Genomic DNA, 19,313 nt, shown 5'->3' with positions numbered 1-19,313 from the left:
ACCGATGTCACAAAACTATGCCTACAAAAATGGTTACCACAGTGAATCTTACAAATATTTTAACCACAATTTGTTAAAGGACAGTGTTATAATACGATGTGAGGTCGTACCATGGTGGATCCCATAGAAGGGAACAGACACACCATCAGGCAGAACTTACATGGGAAGGAAGTTTTATTGGGAAGGGAAGGGAGTGGGGGAAAGGAGAGAGAGAGAAGAGAGAAAAAGAGAGAGACAGAGAGAAAAGAGGGAGGGGAGAGACAGAGACAGAGCTGTCTGCCTCCTCAGAGAGAAGATGGGCAGAGTTTGTCTCTTAAAGAAAACTTCACACATGTGAGCAGTCATAGGACCCTGGGCTGGCCAGAGTATTGCCTGAGTGCATCCTGCCAGGTGACAGGAGGCAGGCCAGCATAATGCCTGAATCCTATCAGACATTTTGAGAATCTGTGTGGCCAGGCAGGCCCCCAGATAGCTCAGGAGCAATGGCATAGGTTAGAGCTGGTAGGGGTTTTCCTTTCTATCCTTTTATAATTATGTTTGAAATAGAGTCTCATAGATCCCACACGGAACTCACTATGTTTGAGGATGACTTGAACTCCTGATCCTCCTGCCTGTATCATCTGAGTGCTGGGATAACAGATGCACACCACCAAATTGGTATAGTGTGGTGCTGGGGATAAACCCAGTGTCCCATCCATGCTAGACATGCATTCTACCAACTGAACTACACCCCCACTCAGTATTTTATTTCCATTTGCAAACCTAACATAGAGCCAAGCTAGCCCCCACTATCATTCAGTATAATACACTGGACTTGGCAGAAGTTGAGCCCTGCTGCAGTCACTTCACAGGGCTGCTGGGTAGACCCACCAAGAGCCCAGGATCCCAGAGTTGGGAGGAGCTTGACAGTCAGTCATTGCCACAGGCTTTCCCGAGACATGCAAACAGAAGGGGAGCTCGGGACACGTTAAGACGATGGGATAACCCTAGGATGGCAGCCCCTTTCACAATGACCCCACCCATCTCTTTTGGGAATCCCTAAACCCAAACCTCAAATCCCATTCTATTGTCTACAATCCAAACTGCAAAGCCCCCATGGGAACAGAGAAGTGGGGCCTAGGGAAGACAATAATTAAATAATACAATGAAGGCTTAAACTTCCAAGTTAATTCTTGGGCATCATTTATAAAAGTTAACAGGGCATATTTAATTTAGGAATTGGCTCACATCCTTATCCTTACAGCTCAAACCTCATAAATGAAATATACTGGATCATTGCCCAGCACGGAAATAAAAGTTATGAATAATGTTTCTATCTCAATCATTGTCAGCGCTTTAATATTCCTAATTACTTTAAAAAGCTAGATATTCAATATAGGGAAACTTCTTTCCCCTTTTATCTCCACTTGTGGGCCTTGTGCAATTTAATAAGGGCCACTCTGTTGTCCTTATCCGGTGTAAACTGACGTCCCACCCTCTCATACTTCATTATTATACGGGATGCAGGTTTATGGCCAACCACAAGTTTCCCCATATTGCTTGGTTGGAGAGCTCAGACAATCCATAGAGCTGGGCTGTTTACCTCCTTCTTTTACAGAGCAGAAAGAAATTAGTGATGGCCCTTAAAGAAATTAGTCATTGGTGGTCTGTAAAAGCATGGAGAGCCCCCTCCCCACCTTAGAGCCAAATTTGTCTCCTGGAGGGCTGTCAAAATGATTAATCCTTCAATCCCTTGGCAGCTGCAAAAGGCAGGGCAGGGGCAGGTACCAGATGACGGATATTTACATCCTTCCCTGCCACTTCCGGGAATTTATCTCGAGAAAAAATTGGGCTGCTAAGGGGAGGAGGGAGAGACAGGTGCAAGAAGAATTGCTCCGACATTTTCATCCAGGACCCCAGGCCCTTCTTCACACATACATAATCCCAAGATTTTGAAAAAGTCCCCAAAATATTCTTGGAAGGTATGCGCAGGGGGAAATCTTCAGGGAGGTGGCTTGTGATCATGACTGTCTTTACGTCACTGAATGTGGTCAATCATTGGTCACTTTAGAAACAGTGCTGTTTCACCCAGGGGGCTGCCCAGATCCAGGGGGCATACATCGCACATGATGGAGCTGCCAAGTGTTTGCTCGTGCCTGCCTTCCTTCCTTCCTCCCTTCCTTCCTCCCTTCCTCCCTTCCTTCCTCCCTTCCTTCCTTCCTTCTTTTCCTTCCTCCCTTCCTCCCTTCCTTCCTCCCTTCCTTCCTCCCTTCCTCCCTTCCTTCCTCCCTTCCTTTCTCCCTTCCTCCCTTCCTCCCTTCCTTCCTCCCTCCCTCCCTCCCTCCCTCTTTCTCTCTCTCTCTCTCTCTCTCTCTCTCTCTCTCTCTCTCTCTCTCTCTCTCTCTCTCTTTCTTTCTTTCTTATTTCTTTCAAGTCTCATGTAGCCCAAGCTGGCTTTGAGGTTACCAGGTATTCAAGGATGGCCTTGAATTCCTGATCCTTCTGCCTCCACCCTTCCAGTGCCAGGATTAAAGGCATGAACTACCTCATGTAGTTTACATACACACTTAAATTTTTATTATATTTTATTCACTGTGTGTAAGTGTGTGTACATGCACACATACATGCATATGGTGGTCATAAGATAGCATGTAGGAGCTGGTTCTTTCTTTCCACTGTGTGGATTCTAGGGGTCAGACTCAGATTTTCAAGTTTGGCAGTGAACACCCCTACCCACTGAACCATCTCATCACCTCCACATATACACTTCTAGAACAGAGAAGTATCTGTGTGCAACTCAGCTGCCTTGGGTTGGCTTCCAAGAGTACACAGTACACATTGGGCATGGGAAGTCAGAGAGTCAAGCATGGGGTCAGTGTAACATTCCTCCACAGGGTGGTCAGGTCTTTCCATCCATGCTCTGAGTTCTAGAGTTTTCATCAACTACAAGTCAAAGAGTTTTCATCAACTACAGGTCAAAGGAGTCTTAGGGCATATGTTAGCTTTGGGGTGCATGCAGCCTTCTGTATCCAATGGGTGCTAAAGGGACAACCAAAAGCAAATCAAAAGGGTTCTTTTTTGTTAATTGATTTTTGAGACAGTCTCATGTGTCCCAGTTTGGCCTCAAACTCACTATGCAGCCAAGGATGACGCTGAACTCCAGATCCTCCTGTCTCTACCTCTGGAATACTAGGATCACGGTCTTTCACTAACATGCCCAGTTCACACAGCATTGGGCATGAACACACAGTAATACATGCCAGGAAAGTACCCTGCCAACTGAGTCCCAGCACAGACCCATCTTGTACTTCCTAAACTGTGAAAAATTCCAAGTTCTACGATGAACAGGTCCAAAGAATCCAGTGACAGGGAAGGCTCAGAAACAACCTAAATGTCCAACGGCCAGGCCATTGGCCAGGTCTAGTTGGCCATTAAAAATTAAAGGATGTTAAGGCTTATTGACAAGGAAATGGGAGTACAACTTAGTGTTGAATTAAAGGAGTGAGTTTCTGGTTGGCACACAGTGGGATCCAGGGCCTGTGTGACATGCAAATATCAGAGAAATGCCAGGGTTCCCACCACCCAAAGGCCAGGAGAGGTAAACCTGGGCTGTGAGCTGGAGTCTATGCTTTTGGTAAACCTTTTCTTTTTAATGTGAACAGGTATAACTTCAAAATCAATGGGGAAAAAAATCCAAACCAAGTAAGCCTGCTGTTTTCCACGGAAGCCTGAAGCTTTCCCATCCCATATACAGACCCAACCTGAGATCTGCAGAGACACAAACTGCACCTGGAGATGCACTCCTCCCAGAGACCCGCAGAGCAGGCAGGCAGATGTCCAACAACACAAGCAGGCTTGACTCTTAGAGCACATCTGATCATAAGTTGTGTTTCCCAGCTGATTCTTCTCCTACAATGGTGTCTCAGAGTCATAGCTTATAAATGAATTCTTCTTTCTCCTGAGAGTAGCTGTGTTCTCACATTGAAAACCTATTCCGGGGCTGGAGAGACAACTCATTGGTCATGGACATTTTCTACTCTTCCTGAGGACCTGAGCTCAGTTCCTAACACACTCCTTGTGCAGCTCACAACTGCCTGCAAGTCCGGCTCCAGAAGACCTTGTGCCTCTGGGCTCCATCAGCATCTGCAGTCACGTGCACATGCTCCCCACCCCCACATACACATAATTTTAAAAAGGAGAGCCTGCTTCAGCCCAAAGCTGTATTCACAGGGATTGAACACCCAAAAGGAAGACAATAACCATTAGGAATTCAGGTTTACAGCTGGGAAGACGGTTCACCAGCCAGAAGAGTTTGCTGTTCAAGTATGAGAATCTGAGTTTTGAGTTCCAGCACCCACATTAAAGAATGTAGGGGGGGCTGGAGAGATGGCTCAGATTTTAAAAGCACTGGCTATTCTTGAGAGGACCTGAGTTCAATTCTCAGTAACCACATGGTAGTTCACAACCATCTATAATGAGATCTGGTACCCTCTTCTGGTGTGCAAGTATACATGTAGAACACTGTATACATAATAAATAAATAAATCTTTAAAAAATGGGTGTGGCCAAGCACACATTTAGTGCTAGCCCTGGTGGGGATGGGGCAGAGAGAGGAGAAATCCCTGGGACTCACTGGCCAGCCAGTCTAGCTCACTCAGTGAGCTCCAGGTTCAGTGAGAGACCTCAAATATAAGGTGTGGTGATAGTTGAAGAGACTCTCTGTTGACCCCTGGCCTCTACATATGCCCATATGGGTAAGTGCACCTGCAGAGTTCAGATCTGGAAGTCGAGGTTTTGACTTAGTCCCGGTTTCCCCATTCACTGGTTAGCTGTGTCTCTGAGCGCTTCTCCAACCTCTCTGTGCTGTCTTTTCAATCTGTAAAACAAGTCTAAGAATTCCTCAGCACAGGGATGCTATGAAGACGAAATAAGAAGTTCGGTGTCCAATGCATGGTCAAGTTCAATCGATGGCAGCACTGATAGTAACAGAACTGTTCCCTCTCAACACTGATCAGAGCAAGCCGCTGCTATGTGCTTGGAAATAGGGATAATAATTTAAGGGGAAATAAAGACCACAGGCTATAGGAAAAGAGACATATGGGGAAACAGCCCAAGTGACGTTCTATAAGACAAAGAAGAACGGGGGGGGGATGGGGGGAGATCAGTGGCTGTCCTGTAATACCCGAAGGGCTGAGCTGTGGGAGGAACCTCCACCCCACCCCCACTCCCATATCTTTCAAGCGACCTCAATGGCTATTATCCTCCAATCTGGGGCGGCTTACTCCACACCCACAGCCTGTGGCCTTGTCCAATGAGTTTCTTGGGAGAAACCCCAGACATGCCAAGAAAAAGAGCACAGCGATCCATCAGCCTGCTTGGTCTTCACCGTGAGCAAGAACCAACCAGTAGGAACCAGAGAAACCCTCACTGGGGAGAGGGAAGATTTCCTAACAGTCAACGTGAGTTCCCTGTCTCTAAAAGGATTTGAAGGTGGGAAAGCTCTCAACCAGGCACTTAAACTCGGTGCTCTGAAGTGAGACTCTATGACTTCCCTTCATCTAACACTGCTTTCCCTCTGAATGTGGACTGAGGAGAACATAGCCCATGGCTTCATGTGTTAACTGCTCTTCTGCTAGCCAGTGGCATTATTTTGAGCATTGGGGCAAACTTGGGAAGTGGGAACTAGTTGGAGTAAGTAGGTGACAGAGAGTGAGTCCGTGGAGGGTATCTTGTCCTTGGTCTTTTCCTCCCAACTCCCTCTCTTTCCTTCCTGTCTGTTTGCCTGTCATGAAGTAAAGAATCTTTTCCATTCACTCCCATCACCATGATGTTTAGCCAAGCAAGTAGGGCTCGAACTCTCTGAAACTGTGAGCTGAAATAAACCTACTCTCTCTCTGTTTCTATCGGGTATTGGTCACAGCGATAATAAAACCGACTCTTGCAGGGTCAGTCTTTTAGGACTTTCTTTGGCTCTGGTAGTTTACACCTTTGAGTAGATCCCAGAGGACAAGATCCTTTGAACTACAAATAATGGCTCTCATCTTAGCAGGAGGATTAAGGGTAGAGAGGACAAGCTGTGAGTTTGATCAGCCCCCAAGTGTGATGGCACAGGGGGTTGAATTATCCTCATGTTATTCAATGAAGTAACCCTGGAGTTTGCTAAACTCACACCCACCAGTGTAAGACCTGCTCAACACTGACAAATCCCATTCAGCAAAGGCCAGCAGATGGCAAATCAGAAATGACAAAGACAGTGTCTGAAAGGCCTCCCAGACCGACCCGTCTATGCAGCACTGAGCCAGTGGTAGGTGTACAGCCTGAGAGAGACTGAGACCTCATCCCTCCCTCACAGGCCACCCTTATTCTTGGGGAAAGGTGGAAACAGCAGCAAGCAGACCCAGTCCAGCAGGTTCACCCACTCCAGTCAGATGTTTCTTTCCCAAAGATCCACTGCCAGCAAAATTATATCAAATGAAACATGGACAGGGGACACACCATTGGTCATTTCCTCCGTCGTGTTTCCTGGATTTCAAGTCCACAGAAAAAGGGAACACAAACTCACACACCCCTCAGGTTCATTCTTCATTGCCTGGCCTTCCTTCTCAGCCATAGCCTTTCTTTAAGGCGTGGAGTGGGTGGAAAAGGAGGTTGTGTAGCCATTTGGGGGTTCACCACACATTACAGAGGGGCTCTTGGAAGCTCCAAGCAGATAAAAACCCCTCTACCAAGCCAATAGAGTCACCAAGACTTTAGACAAAATCACATATCCCATGTCTTCCTTTTGGCTATCATTTTCTAACGCCCTGGCTAGACAAAGACACAGGCACCATGTATCAAGTCCCCATATCAAAGACCACAACTAGATTTGCCCAGCCAAGCAGAGAACATGAGAGGTTACACACACACTGTCAGGCTAATGTGTGTGAAACCCACATTCCCCTCCCTAAGACTGTGGGATAGAGGACCCAGGCGTGGCTCCCCAAGACACGTAAACATTTTGGGACTTAGACCTATAATAGATTGGCTTAAGTATGTTTTCACCTCCAGTCACCATAAAAAGGCTGACTATGAACCACACCAATTCAAAGCAGGAAGAAAATGGGCCTTCAGTGCTAGTCAAGGCCTCAAGCCAATAGGACCATGGCATTAAACAGCTCTTGACTGGTTATAGACTGTACCCGTGCAAGGGGATTGTCTGGGACTATCAGAGGGAGTACAAGTAGAGAAGGATTCATCTCCAGCTGGACTCTTAGCAGCGAATCTCTTAAGCTTTGTCTGATATGTCCCTCCTCCAAGGAACTCGTGCCACAATAAAGATAATGTCCCATGTTGGTTTGGGTCACTGGGTCATCCATAGGTATACCTGACTCCTTACCAGGCAGGTTTCTCTGAGAAATGAGCATTCTCCATGCATGGAGACATAGAAACAGTATCCTGAAGGGGTGTCCCCTTCTCCTACTATTAGGGACACCAGATATCCTGGTAGCCACCAACCTCCCATATCAGCCTTTTGCGCACGCATGGGTATCCATGAGTCTGAGTCTCTGAACCAACCAAGCCAAGGACCAGGCCTAATGACCACCTGGGTAGGTACACAGGTACGCGTATAATCTCAACTTCATCCCAACCTTCAAAGACCATATATAGAGGTGGAGCATCAAAAGACACCGATACAAATGACCCCACAATTCTCTACATGTATAACCATCAAGACCCCACGAGCCATCTCCCCATCCTTCTAGAGTTTTGACCCCAGCAAAGGCCATCACACATTAACTGTATCTGGTTTCTTCCTGACATCCCAAGTCATCTCCTTCAGACACAGGAACAAACTTGCACCGGCTACCACCCCCTCCTATGTCAGAACCGTGGACCATTGATACCCAAAGCCCCCGGACTCACCGCTGGAACAGTCAGGGCCTCCCCATCCAGGCTCACAGTGGCAGGTGTCTGGGGAGACACAGCGGCCATGCATACACTCCTCGGTGCACAGGGCTGAGGGCATGTGAGGAAAGAAAAGCAGACAGTGAGAACCAGCCATCTTGGCACAGAGCAAAGTTACTTTGTCATGGGTCCCAGTGCCAAGAATGCTCCAAATGCATCTTTGACTTGGGAGATAAACACTAAACTTAATAGGACTTGAGTTGTTTGACTCAAAATGGGTCTGATAAGAGAGCACAGTATCTACCCTAGCCTAACTTCTTAAAATGAAACACCAGCTTGAGATAGATGGCACAGTCCTGGCTTTTTGGTGATACCTCCTTCAGGGGACAGAGAACCCTAGCACCTCATAAAGCGTGTGTGGTATGACATACCTACTCTCAGCACTCAGGAAGTGGGGGACAGGAGAACAAGAGTTTAGGGTCATCCTCAGCCACATTGTAAGTTTGAGGCTAGTTTGGATTACATGAGACCCTCTACCTTAAAAAGACATTCTCCTTCAGGTTGATGTGGTGATACACGCGTGAGCCCAGGATTCAGGAGTGTAAGTTTAGAGGATCAAGATGAATTTGAGGTCAGTATAGGCTACATAGAGAATCCCTGTCTCAGAGACAGACAGACAGACAGACAGACAGACAGAGACAGAGGAGAAGGAAAAAGGAAAAACTGGGGTGGGGATGGAGAGAGGTGGCTGTAGATAGGGCTTAGTAGTTAAGAGCACTTGCTGCTTGAGTTCAGTTCCCAGCACCCACATCTGGCAACTCACAACTACTCTGTAACTCTAGTTCCAGGGGATCCAATGCCCTCTGGCCTCAATTGGCATTCACACTCATGCGGCATATGCTCACAAAGACAGACACATGCACACATGACTAAAAGTAAAATAAGTCTAAAAATATAAGAACTCCAGAGTTTGATTTGTGGAGCTCATACACAAGCAGAGCCCTCCACCACACTCCCAAACTCTCGCCACATCTGCTCAGCAAACTGCCCACTCCATCTTGTGCTGGTCCCAGGTTCTCCTCGCTGAAGCCCCTCATGCAGCCAGCTTCCTGGCAAGAGCACACTGTGCCCCCACCTTCCTGCCCCCCTCCTCAAACATCCCTATTTTGGGGTTCTCAAATGTCAGCAAATCTGCAAAGTATACAAATGCTAAGGGGAAAAAGCAACAGCTAATTATAAGAAAGTAATTAAGAGAGACATCCACGATGATGATAATTGTAATTAGAAAGTGCCTGGCAATTTCTTATCACGCAGTCAAATGCTACAGCCCCGGAGCTGCTAGGCTAGGCAATGAGCAAAGTTTCTGTCCACCGCACTGGCACTGAGGAGTCTTATTGACAACCAGTGTGAGGAAGGGAGATTATTGCTCTCTCCTTTTGATAGAATCCACATTTTCCAAGGTCATCCTTTGCTCCCCAAGAGATCTTCCCCACCACCTTATCCATCAGCCAAGAATTACAGAAACCCCCACATGCTACCCCCACTAATTTTGCAAGATCGGGAAATCAGCAGCTATCATCAACCCTGTCAATCTCCCAGGTAGGCTTGAGATAAAGGGCTTTTAGTCTGAAAGCAGTGAGAATTCATCTTACTGTCTGTTTCTGGCCTGGACTAAGGAGCAGGTAGTCTCCTCGGATGATTCTGGAAGGGCTGCCACTGACCCACTGCTTGGCCTAGATGCTAACTGGTGTGACATTGGGCCTTGTAATGGGTGGTGTGGAGTCTTCTAGCCCTCCCCTAATGCAGATGCTGGCCTTGTAGCTACTTCTCCTATAGTTACTGCCTTAGCTCTGTCTAGATCTCCAGACAGGGAAGACACCAGGAGAGCCACTTCAGATGGCCCACAGGTAAGAGGTCTGCAATCATTCTGTCCCTCCACAATCTACACAAGTGGCTTTTGAGGAAGGATCTAGTTTGTGCTAAGAATCTGAACAGCCCCGGTACTGGAGATCCCTAGGGATGGCTTCCCCAGATCCCTGACTAGGGAACCAGGCAGATCCTGGATCTGGGGATCAACTTCATTTAGAGCCACAGTGACCTGCTCACTGGGCACTATCAAGACCCTGGCTAGTCACCACTATGCCAAGGACATTCTAAATGGGTTCCAGTGGGTCTATGTCCCTGGAACATTCAGGAAAGCTGGTATCCATCTTTGGATCCCCATATCATGCCAGCAGGCTGGGTCCTGCCAGCTCCCAGTGATGACCTCACTGCTCTCTCCCCTCTGTCATCATCCATGCAGGCTGAAGACCCCATGAGATTCACAGCTGGGCCTGCTTATATCACAGCTTGTCAGCTGAGCTCAGCAAGGACACCTCCAGATGTTTGCTTCCAGAGTTCAGAAAGCCCAAACTTTGACCCTGGGGTCTCTGCCAAGGTGGTGGGAGCCTTCCGTGAATCCTAAGCCTGCAGAGTGTTGGGGATGGAAGAAACCTCAGAGAAAAGAAAAGATCATATTCAGCCCTTTCACTGTATGCATGGGGAAACTGAGGCTCGAGGACCGATTATCTCAGACATATGTGGCCTATCATTCAGCCAGGAGGAAACTCGGGATGAGCTTCCCGGAGGTGGAGGCCACTGGAGGTGGAGGGAGGTGAGTGTGCTCAGACTGTGAGGCCTCCTGCCTTACTCAGACGCAGCTGCCACAGTTTCCACACACTGAGCTCGCTGCAGGGGAGAGGAGACAGGGATTTTGACCACCTGGAAGGGGGGAAGAGGGAAGAGCAAGGCCTCAGCTAGTTTCCTGTCTGCCTTCCCGTCTCTGGGATCCCAGAGACCCATGACACTTGCCTAACCCCTTGCCTTCTCTCCTTGGCCAGGAGAAATGGCCTTTGCGTATTCTCAGCAAGCTGTCCACTGTCCAGCCTTCTTCCCTTGGTCCCTTCCAGGGTCCTAGACACCCAGAGCACAGGTTGTCAAGCACCACCCCACGTGCTGTAGTCACAACTCCCAGCCTAGCCCTGAGTTCGGAACACTGGCCCCCAAGCCGTCCGCACAGAGCAGCCACTCACAAACCTCAGACCCACTTCCAGGGATGTGGGTGGGTCCCTATGTTCCCTATAGACCTTATTACCCCCTCTCTTCCTCATTGTCCTTCTGCTGCAACCACACTATCTGCCTGTTAAAACCTCAATCTGTTCATGTTTCAAAGGTGTTGTTTAGACAGATGTTTGAATCCTGAATATTGATGACAAACACTCAGGGCTGAGATTGCTAGATCTGGCATTTGAGGCACTATTTGAACACCTGGGGAAGAGAAGAGAGTCACCTGAAGGTTAGTGAAGATACCATGGCAGCCTAACTCCAACCTCAGGGTCCCAAGTAAGCTGCCCCTCCACAGAAGCCTTCGACTGGTACAGCAACTGTCCCTAGAGTAACAGGTTCGGACCCTGCCATCCCTGACTCCCTCTCTGCCTCCTGCAGCTTTACAGGAGGCTTTTAGTCAGGTCTTTCTCTGTCCATGTGCTCATGAGCAGGGACCCTAATGCAGACTTGACAGGACCAGCCTCAAGTCAGGGGGAATGGGCAACACTCCCGCTCTCCAGCCCTCCTGAGAACCTGAACTTCTGCTCTCTCAGGCCCCTTTCATCCAATCTTGCTTCTAGCATCTTCAAACCTCCTGGCATGCTGGGAAGACTGCTGCTGAGAAGCAGGTTAGTGGAGCTAGGGCACACGGCAGCCAGAACGCAGAGGCTTGCCCACAGGTGTTATTGTGTGGCTCTGCTCACCTCTATCCCTGGGTCAGCCCGATCAGTGGGGGATGGTGACGGGCTGGACGTCACAGGCTGTGGGGATCAAGTGAATTGATAAAGGGTGGTGTCAGGGCATAGCAGATGCTATAGAAGTCTTGCTTTCACTACTAGCAGGGTTTCCTTGGGCCTCATGTCATCATCCTGCAACACTTGAGGCTTTTTCAACACACACACACACACACACACACACACACAGAATTACCCTCATTCACATGCTTTATTGTGGTCCACGATGGGTGGTCTGCAGGGGTCTGCTGGCAGATCCCTGGTGGGAAAGAATGCCACAACCTAAGCTACTATTACTCCACCAGCATCATAAGCAAATGACCCCCCTTCCTTGTCTTGGGAACAATGGTACCCATGTCAGAGTTGTTGTGAAGACTGAATGGAATGTTATGGAGCTGGTGAGGTGGCTCAGCAAATAAAGGCACTTGTCACCAAGCCTGACAACGTAAATTCAATCCCTGGAACCCATATGGTGAAAGAAGAAAACTATATCCCACAAATTGAGCTCTGGCCTCCATAAATGCTCTGTGGCACATGTGTGTTCCTTCCCCACCATGGTCCATTAAATAAATAGACATTTAGATGAATACCCAGCAAATACTAAGTGTCCAAAACACAAGGGCTGCTGAAATCTCTTCACACTCTCATAGCATTCCCCTGGCTCTCTCTCATGCACGCGCACACCACACACGGTGCACATACCACACTCACAGGATCTTCACATATGGCTGTGCATGCATGCCATGAGATCTGAACCCCTCACATTCCCATGATCATTTCACACACAGGATCATCATGTATGCCTGTGAGGTGTATACTATGGGACCTGGGTTTGACGTCTAAGACGGTGACGACTGCTTTCATTTGATGCCGCTTCCTATGGAAGGGTTTCCAGTAACTCTTCCCTGCTTTTGTTTGTACATTTTCTGAGTATCTACTATATGCTATGCCCGGAGGTTTCACATGAGTTATCTCAACCTTGTACTCCATAGTTTTAAGTCATCAGAGAAGAGTGCACTTCAATTAAGAAAATGCCTCCATAAAATCAGGCTGTAGGGCATTTTCTTAATTAGTGATGGATGTGGGTGGGCCCTGCCCATTGTGAGTGGTGCTGTCTCTGGGCTGGTGGTCCTGGGTTCTGTAAGAAAGCAGGCTGAGTGAGCCATGGGAAGCAAGCCAGCGAGTAGCTCCCTCCATGGTCTCTGCATCAGCTCCTGCCTTCAGGTTCCTGCCCTGTTTCAGTTCCTGTCCTGACTCCTTCAATGAATAGTGGTGTGGAAGTGTAAGCAGAACAAACCCTTTCCTCCCCACATTGCTTTTGGTCACGATGTTTTATCACACACACACACACACACACACACACACACACACACACACAGACAAACCTCAACCCATCCCAGCATGCTTTTGGGAGTTCACTCTTATAACTTCCTCAAATGTTAACCTCAGGGAGAGCCCCTCTGAGGTCTCCAGCCTTGCAGGGCATAGGCTACCTCCTCCTCAGTTTTGGTAAGCCCCCACACAGTAGGTGCTCCGTGTTTGTGGGTTCCATACTCTTCGGTCCCGGCAGAGCTCAGTGTAAAACGTGCACAGAGCTCAGTCTCAGAATATCTTTTCCTCCACCAGCCTTTTGAGACATTTTTGTTGTAATCATCCCTCCTCCTCCTGCATCGTTATTAGTGGTCTGTCAGTGACAGGAGCCCTTCACCTGAAAATCAGGACTACACTATGCCTTCCGGAAAAATCAGACTACAAGCCAGTGTTGACCCCCTTGAGAATGCCTTCACCCCTTCTTCTGACCCCTCACCTTCCCTGTGCCCAGGACTGACTTCCATGGACTGCGTCCCAGGCCTCCTCATCCGCTGGCTTCTGGGTAGGTTCAGCCGGTGGGAACAAATGGTTGCACCACGTAGACCTAAGGTCCTGGGGAGTGGTTCTCAGGCCTGAGGGATGGCAGCAATTCTCAGATAGATGCTATACAGTTTCTTGGTGGTTTCCACTAACCATTCCTCTGATTTCCTTTGTATTGTTTTTGAGATAAGGTCTTAACACACTCCAGGCTGACCTCAAACTCATTTGCCTTTAAAGTCATTATCCTTCTGCTTCCACCTCCCAAATGCTGGGGTTACAGTGCACACCATCACCCGGTTTGTGTGATGCTGGGGATACAATCCAGGATGCTGTGTACAGTAGGCAAGCATCCTACCCACTGAGCTTCTTCTGCAGCCCTCTTACCACCTTTATAAAAGCCATCACTATCATTAATCTCTCCCCAGTGACCCTTCCCATTATACCTTCCATCTCTTTCTGGAAGCCTAACTGGCCCAGAGCCATGCTGAGGTCTGAGTCCACACAAGTATGATGCTAAGGGGCGGTTCTTATCCATATGCTGTCTTGCTACCTGGACCTCAAGTGGAGACAAGCAGTGACAGTACCAGACTTGGTGCTGTAAGAATGTAGCTGAGCTCCTCCCTCCTCCATACTCCATATTCATTGTCACCCCAGCTCTGAGTGTGCGGGGCTATAGTGCAACAGTTTCGGGTTTGAGGGGCAATTCAAATGAAGCTTGAGAGGAGCTAAAGAGATAGTTTAGCCAGTGAGGACCTGAGTTTGAGCCCAAGAACCCATATTTTAAAAAAGCCAGGTGTGGTGATGCCTGTATGTAATCCCAGGACAGGGAGGCAGAAAAGCAGATCCCTGGAGCTCCCTGGCCAGCCAGCCTAGCCTGCTTGGTGAGTTCCAGGCCAGTGAGAGACCATGGAAAAGAAAAGAAAAGGTGGCAATGTGGCAATGTCTGAGGAACAACAAAGTTGTCCTATGGCCTACACACACATACACACACACACACACACACAAATACACACATACACACACACAAACACACAATACACACACAAACACACAAATACACACATACACACAAATACACACACACATATACACATAAACACACGCATACACACATACACACACAAACACACACATGCACATACACACACACATACACACACATACATACACACATACACACATACACACATACACACATACACACACACAAACACACATGGCAGGGGGAGAGAGAGGGAAGAGAGAGAGAGACCTGAACATGTACAAACATGTGTGCACACACATACAAAATGCAGCTTGGTGTAGGAACAATGTGCTCTGAGGTGCAGCAGCATCTGGAGTGGCAGTCTTTGGGCAGAAGGAGCCTGCATGGGCCACTCCTCAGTAGACAAACTATGGAGACAACACTGGCCTTCCTGACCACTGGCTGGCCCTCATGGTGGAGAGCTCCTTGAATCAATCCTCCATTCTATTAGCATTCCACCCGAGACGACCCATGAGTCCCCAAGGTGCTCATGGTAATATATTTTGCCTGGCTGCTTGCAAATGGTCTCACTAGTTAATGGAACTATAAAATTCCCTCTCATGAAAAGGTCAAGACAAATAAAGATACGCTCCCTGGCCCCATACCTAGTGAGGACTAGAGAAGGCCTAGGGTCCAGACACAGGGTGGCCTCCGGAATTCCATGGCATATGGCTTTTGGAGCTTTCCGTGACCCCTGGAGCTTTCCCCTGTGCCCCAGGGCACATTGATCAATCCAATATTAACATTCCTGGCAGGAGCCACAGACCAGGTTGTCATTGGATTCTGCTTAGAAACAAAATAACCTCCATCTAAGTGGGCCCAAGTGCCAATTCTGAGGTGACATGTTTAGCATGAATGATTCTGCCATGGCCAACGTCACACGTGCCTCTGTGACATATATGTATGCCTGTGGAGGGGTTCTTAGGGCTCCCCAGAGAGTTCTAAAACAATCTATAGATGAGTGCCACCCAGTCCTCTGTAATCACCATCCCTAAGTCCCCTCCCCAGCCAAGAAGAACCAAGCTAGTTGGCTCCTCTTCTCCGCGCATCTGGACTTGACTTTGAGTGGCTACAGTCAAGCTCAGGAAAGTTGCTGTTCCCTGCAGGGCACAGCACCTTCCTGGTCTGGGGAACCAAGCCCGCAAGTTCCACCCTGCCTCACTTGCCACCCTCTGAGCCGGCGCTAGCACCTCATCTTCGTTTCATGGCACCCTAGTTGACTGCTACCCCGCGGTGGCGTGTTGTACTGGGTTCCTACTCTGCTACTCATTAGCTACATGTCTTTGGGCAGTCTTTGGACCCTCAGTCTTCCACACCTGCCTCATCTGTGATCCATGAGTGTCACTGCAAACACCAAGTAAGTTAAAACCTGCAAAGCACCTACAACCAGAGCTTACAGCTGTGTCGTTTCCCCCACTAGCTACGGCTACTCACATTCCTTCTCTCAGGACTGGTTGGAGGACCTGGGACATCATGGCCCCAGCATGGCATTTTCAGCTCAGAAGAAGATCTGAAGGCCTGAGTTAGGGCCAGGAAGAATTCCTTGTTAGTGGAGGTGGGAGGGAGAGACAGCATTGACTGGGAGCCTTAGAGGTATGGGGACAAGGGATGGAGGAAGCCACAGTCCAGGTCAGCTCACTGGTGGACAGTCTTCCACCAAGGGCAACATCATGTTCTCTTCTGGCTGTCAAAGAACAGAAGAGGACCATGATCCAGCTGCTGAAGCTTCTCTCATGGAGAGCCAAGAGCTGTGCTGTGTGAGTAGGGAGTGTGTGTGTAAAGGTGTCTACCTGTCATGTTCAATTTAATACCACCTCCTCCAGGAAGCTTCTCATGACTGCATAATCTAACCCTGCCCCAAGCTGCGCCAGGTCCCCTCCCTGCCTCAGGCCACAGCACTGACTTCTCTATTCTGCTCACTGAGCTCCTACCAAAGGCAAGAAAGAGGTCTCTATTCAATATCTTAATGTTCCAGCATGGAACCAGACATGACAGAAGCATAGTCAACAGGAGCTGGACCTCTGTCCTTCCCCATCTAGGACCACATCTTCTATGTGGACCATGCCAGCCTGCTTGAGGGTGAATGTATAACTCAGCTAAAAGACCTGGTTATGCTAAGTCCCACCACTCTATGGGGGTTGGCAAAGGAGATGTGCTTATTTGTTTGTTTTTGAGACAGAGTCTCATAGTCCAGGCTGGCCTCCACTTACTATGTCACCAAAGAGGACTGTGAACTTCCGATGCTCCTGCCTCTACCCTGGTGCTGTGATTACAGGCTTGAGCCACCACATCCAGTCCTTGCAGGGCTGAGGATGGATGAGATCCAGGGCTTGCAGAATGCTAGGCAAGCACTCTACCAAGTTAGCTGCATCCCAGCCCTGACAAAATGCTTTTCAGAAAACTGCCAGGGACTGTAGCTCACAAAGACTGTCTTGTCACAGCCAAACCCAGTGAAGAAGACCACAGTCTCCCATCCCATTCTACAGCCCTGGGGAGCCATCTATCATCAGACACCAATGTCAGATAATAACACTCCCCCACATTCCACCCCCATCAGGGGACCTCCCTCACATTACTACCAATCATCCTAAGATATTAGCCTGACTTGCTTCAAACATGGCTTAACTGCGAATAATGGTTTACCAATTAGAATTGCCTGCCACCTGTCAGAACTCTGCTATCGGGTTCCTGCATACAGCCTGCCTGCCAACCATGGGGCCTGATGAAAGCCCTGGCATGGTAGTCAGCAACCTCCATAGGTGCAGAAAGCCCATGGACTGCTCCTGGAAGCCCAGCCTTCCTGCTTTGTAGAGGATTTTCCCAGCTGAGCTCCTCCAACCCCCACCCTGTGTCCCTGCAAGGAGCAACAGCTTTCAACTTGTTAATGACGTTGGAACATACGGCCTGAGTCAGCAACCCCCAGCACACGACCCAAGGAGAGTTTTTCGCTACGTCTTTTTCCCCCCGTTTGACAGATGCCAGACTTTCTCCAGAAAGACACATTCCAACTGATTGATTTTTTTTTTCCTTAGGAAATTGATCCTCGCCACCTACGAGGCAAGCAAAACGTGAGGCTTGTCAAGTGTTTCTTTCTTTTTTCTTTCTTTTCTTTTTCAACCCTGATTTTAAAAATGTTCTGCCCCTCTCTTAAAACTTGCCTTCCCCAAGGGAGCTGACCTGTTCTTGTGGCTTGTGCGACAGGGCCCTCAAAGAGGTGGTGATGGAGGATGGACAGATGGACCAGTGCCCAGTGTCTGTTTTCCATCAGACAGACCCCAAGGAAAGCAGAGTGGCTCAACACGAGGCTGTCAGCTGCTCAGACTTGGGTGGGAGTCCCAGTGCTTCTCCCTGGCAAGCTGTGTAGCCCTGATTCAGTTAAAATGATGGAGTGTTACAAAATCTATGGTTCTATCTGGGGTAAGAGGGCAAAACAAGATAAAGCCAGCAAACGGTTTGGCAGAGTAGGCCACAGCAAAGACTCAGAAACCCTAGCTCAAGACAGTGCCACTGGCTTTAGAAGAAGTAGCATGAATTTGACCCTCGGACATGCTGAGGTCAGGGTCTAGGAGATGGCTCAGTCAATAATGTGCTTGCTGTGTAGTCATGAAGACCTATGTAAAATGCCTGGCATAGAGGCATATATCTATAGCCCTGGATCGATCTGGGGAGGCCCACAAGCAGATCCCTGGGGCTCACTGGCCAAGCCAACCTAGCTGAATTGGTGAGCATTAAGTTCAATGAGAGGCTCTGTCTCAAAATAAGGTAGAGACAGATTGAGGAAGTCAACTGAGGTTGACCTCTGGCCTCCACATGCACCCACATGCATGCGTTAACACATATGTGGGAATACATAAGTACATACGAGGAAAAATATAAACATACTGAGCTCAGAGACTTCAGCTGACACTCAGAACCACGGCATCTTTGCGGAAAGTGCCAAGTAATAACACTGTCTGTCTACACTTCAGCTAGACATTAGCATGTGTAGCTCCTTGGCTACATCTCATGCCAAATTCCATCCACCAGTCTGTCAGCAGCAAATGTCCCCTCTGTTCCAGCCTCGATCCGCTGCAGCACAACTTCAAGTGAAAATGACTCTGGCTCCTGGGCCTTTGCACCGACAGGCCTCCCCTCCTTACCTGACTGACAGAGGTCTCACTTCAAATGTCACACACCTTAGAAGAGGTCCCTGAACAACCTCAGCAGGCTAGGTGATCCTGAGGTCCACTCTAGCACCTTCCCTGGACCCAACCTGGTCACCTGACACCACTTGGCTCCTGACTGCAGGAAGAATACTGTTAACTCTCACCATCACATCCTGGGGTGCAGCATAGACAAGCGCTGGGCAGCTCCATAAACAGCTGTTGGATATTTGATGGAATGAATCCACATCATCCCCAATACTCTGGACAGTTCTGATTACTCAAAAGCTCTATGCTTCACTGAGCAGAAATCTGTGTTCTCAGAGCTTGTGTGCAGTGTTGCTAAGCTTGCCCCGCCTGGCCTTTGACTCCAGGTCCCTTCTGATTCCACCTGGCCAGTCTTCTGGAAGCTTCTCTCTGTCAAGATCTGAAGTAGGCCCAAGACAAGCTAGTAGCAAACACCCAAAAGGTTATGTCTAGGAGGCATGGTGCCTACCCTGTGGAGTCTCCATCCCTTTGGTATTATTAGTCTTTGTCTTGGGTCTGCTCTAAAGTCATCGCCCCATCTGCTGTGAAGGCCACCTGTGGGTTAGGAGCTAGGTACCTATTGCATCC

The 19,313-nt window shown here is 48.6% G+C and overlaps 1 protein-coding gene across 20 annotated transcripts in view; it reads right to left on the bottom strand.

Moving 5' to 3' along the window:
• Megf11 (multiple EGF like domains 11) overlaps positions 1-19,313 on the bottom strand; it is a 311,453-nt gene that overhangs the window by 146,325 nt on the left and 145,815 nt on the right. For all 20 annotated transcript variants that reach the window (XR_005874712.1, XR_005874713.1, XR_005874714.1 and 17 more), the window contains one exon: positions 7,882-7,974. Coding sequence is in view for 17 of the 20 variants with exons in the window: in XM_040739711.1 (XP_040595645.1) it covers positions 7,882-7,974 (93 nt within the window). In the remaining 3 variants the exon portion in view is untranslated. The remainder of the gene's footprint in view (positions 1-7,881; positions 7,975-19,313) is intronic.

The sequence above is a fragment of the Mesocricetus auratus genome, unplaced genomic scaffold, assembly GCF_017639785.1.
Source record: "Mesocricetus auratus isolate SY011 unplaced genomic scaffold, BCM_Maur_2.0 Super-Scaffold_100691, whole genome shotgun sequence".
Lineage (NCBI taxonomy): Eukaryota > Metazoa > Chordata > Mammalia > Rodentia > Cricetidae > Mesocricetus > Mesocricetus auratus.
This window is presented reverse-complemented; position numbering and strand designations above follow the sequence as displayed.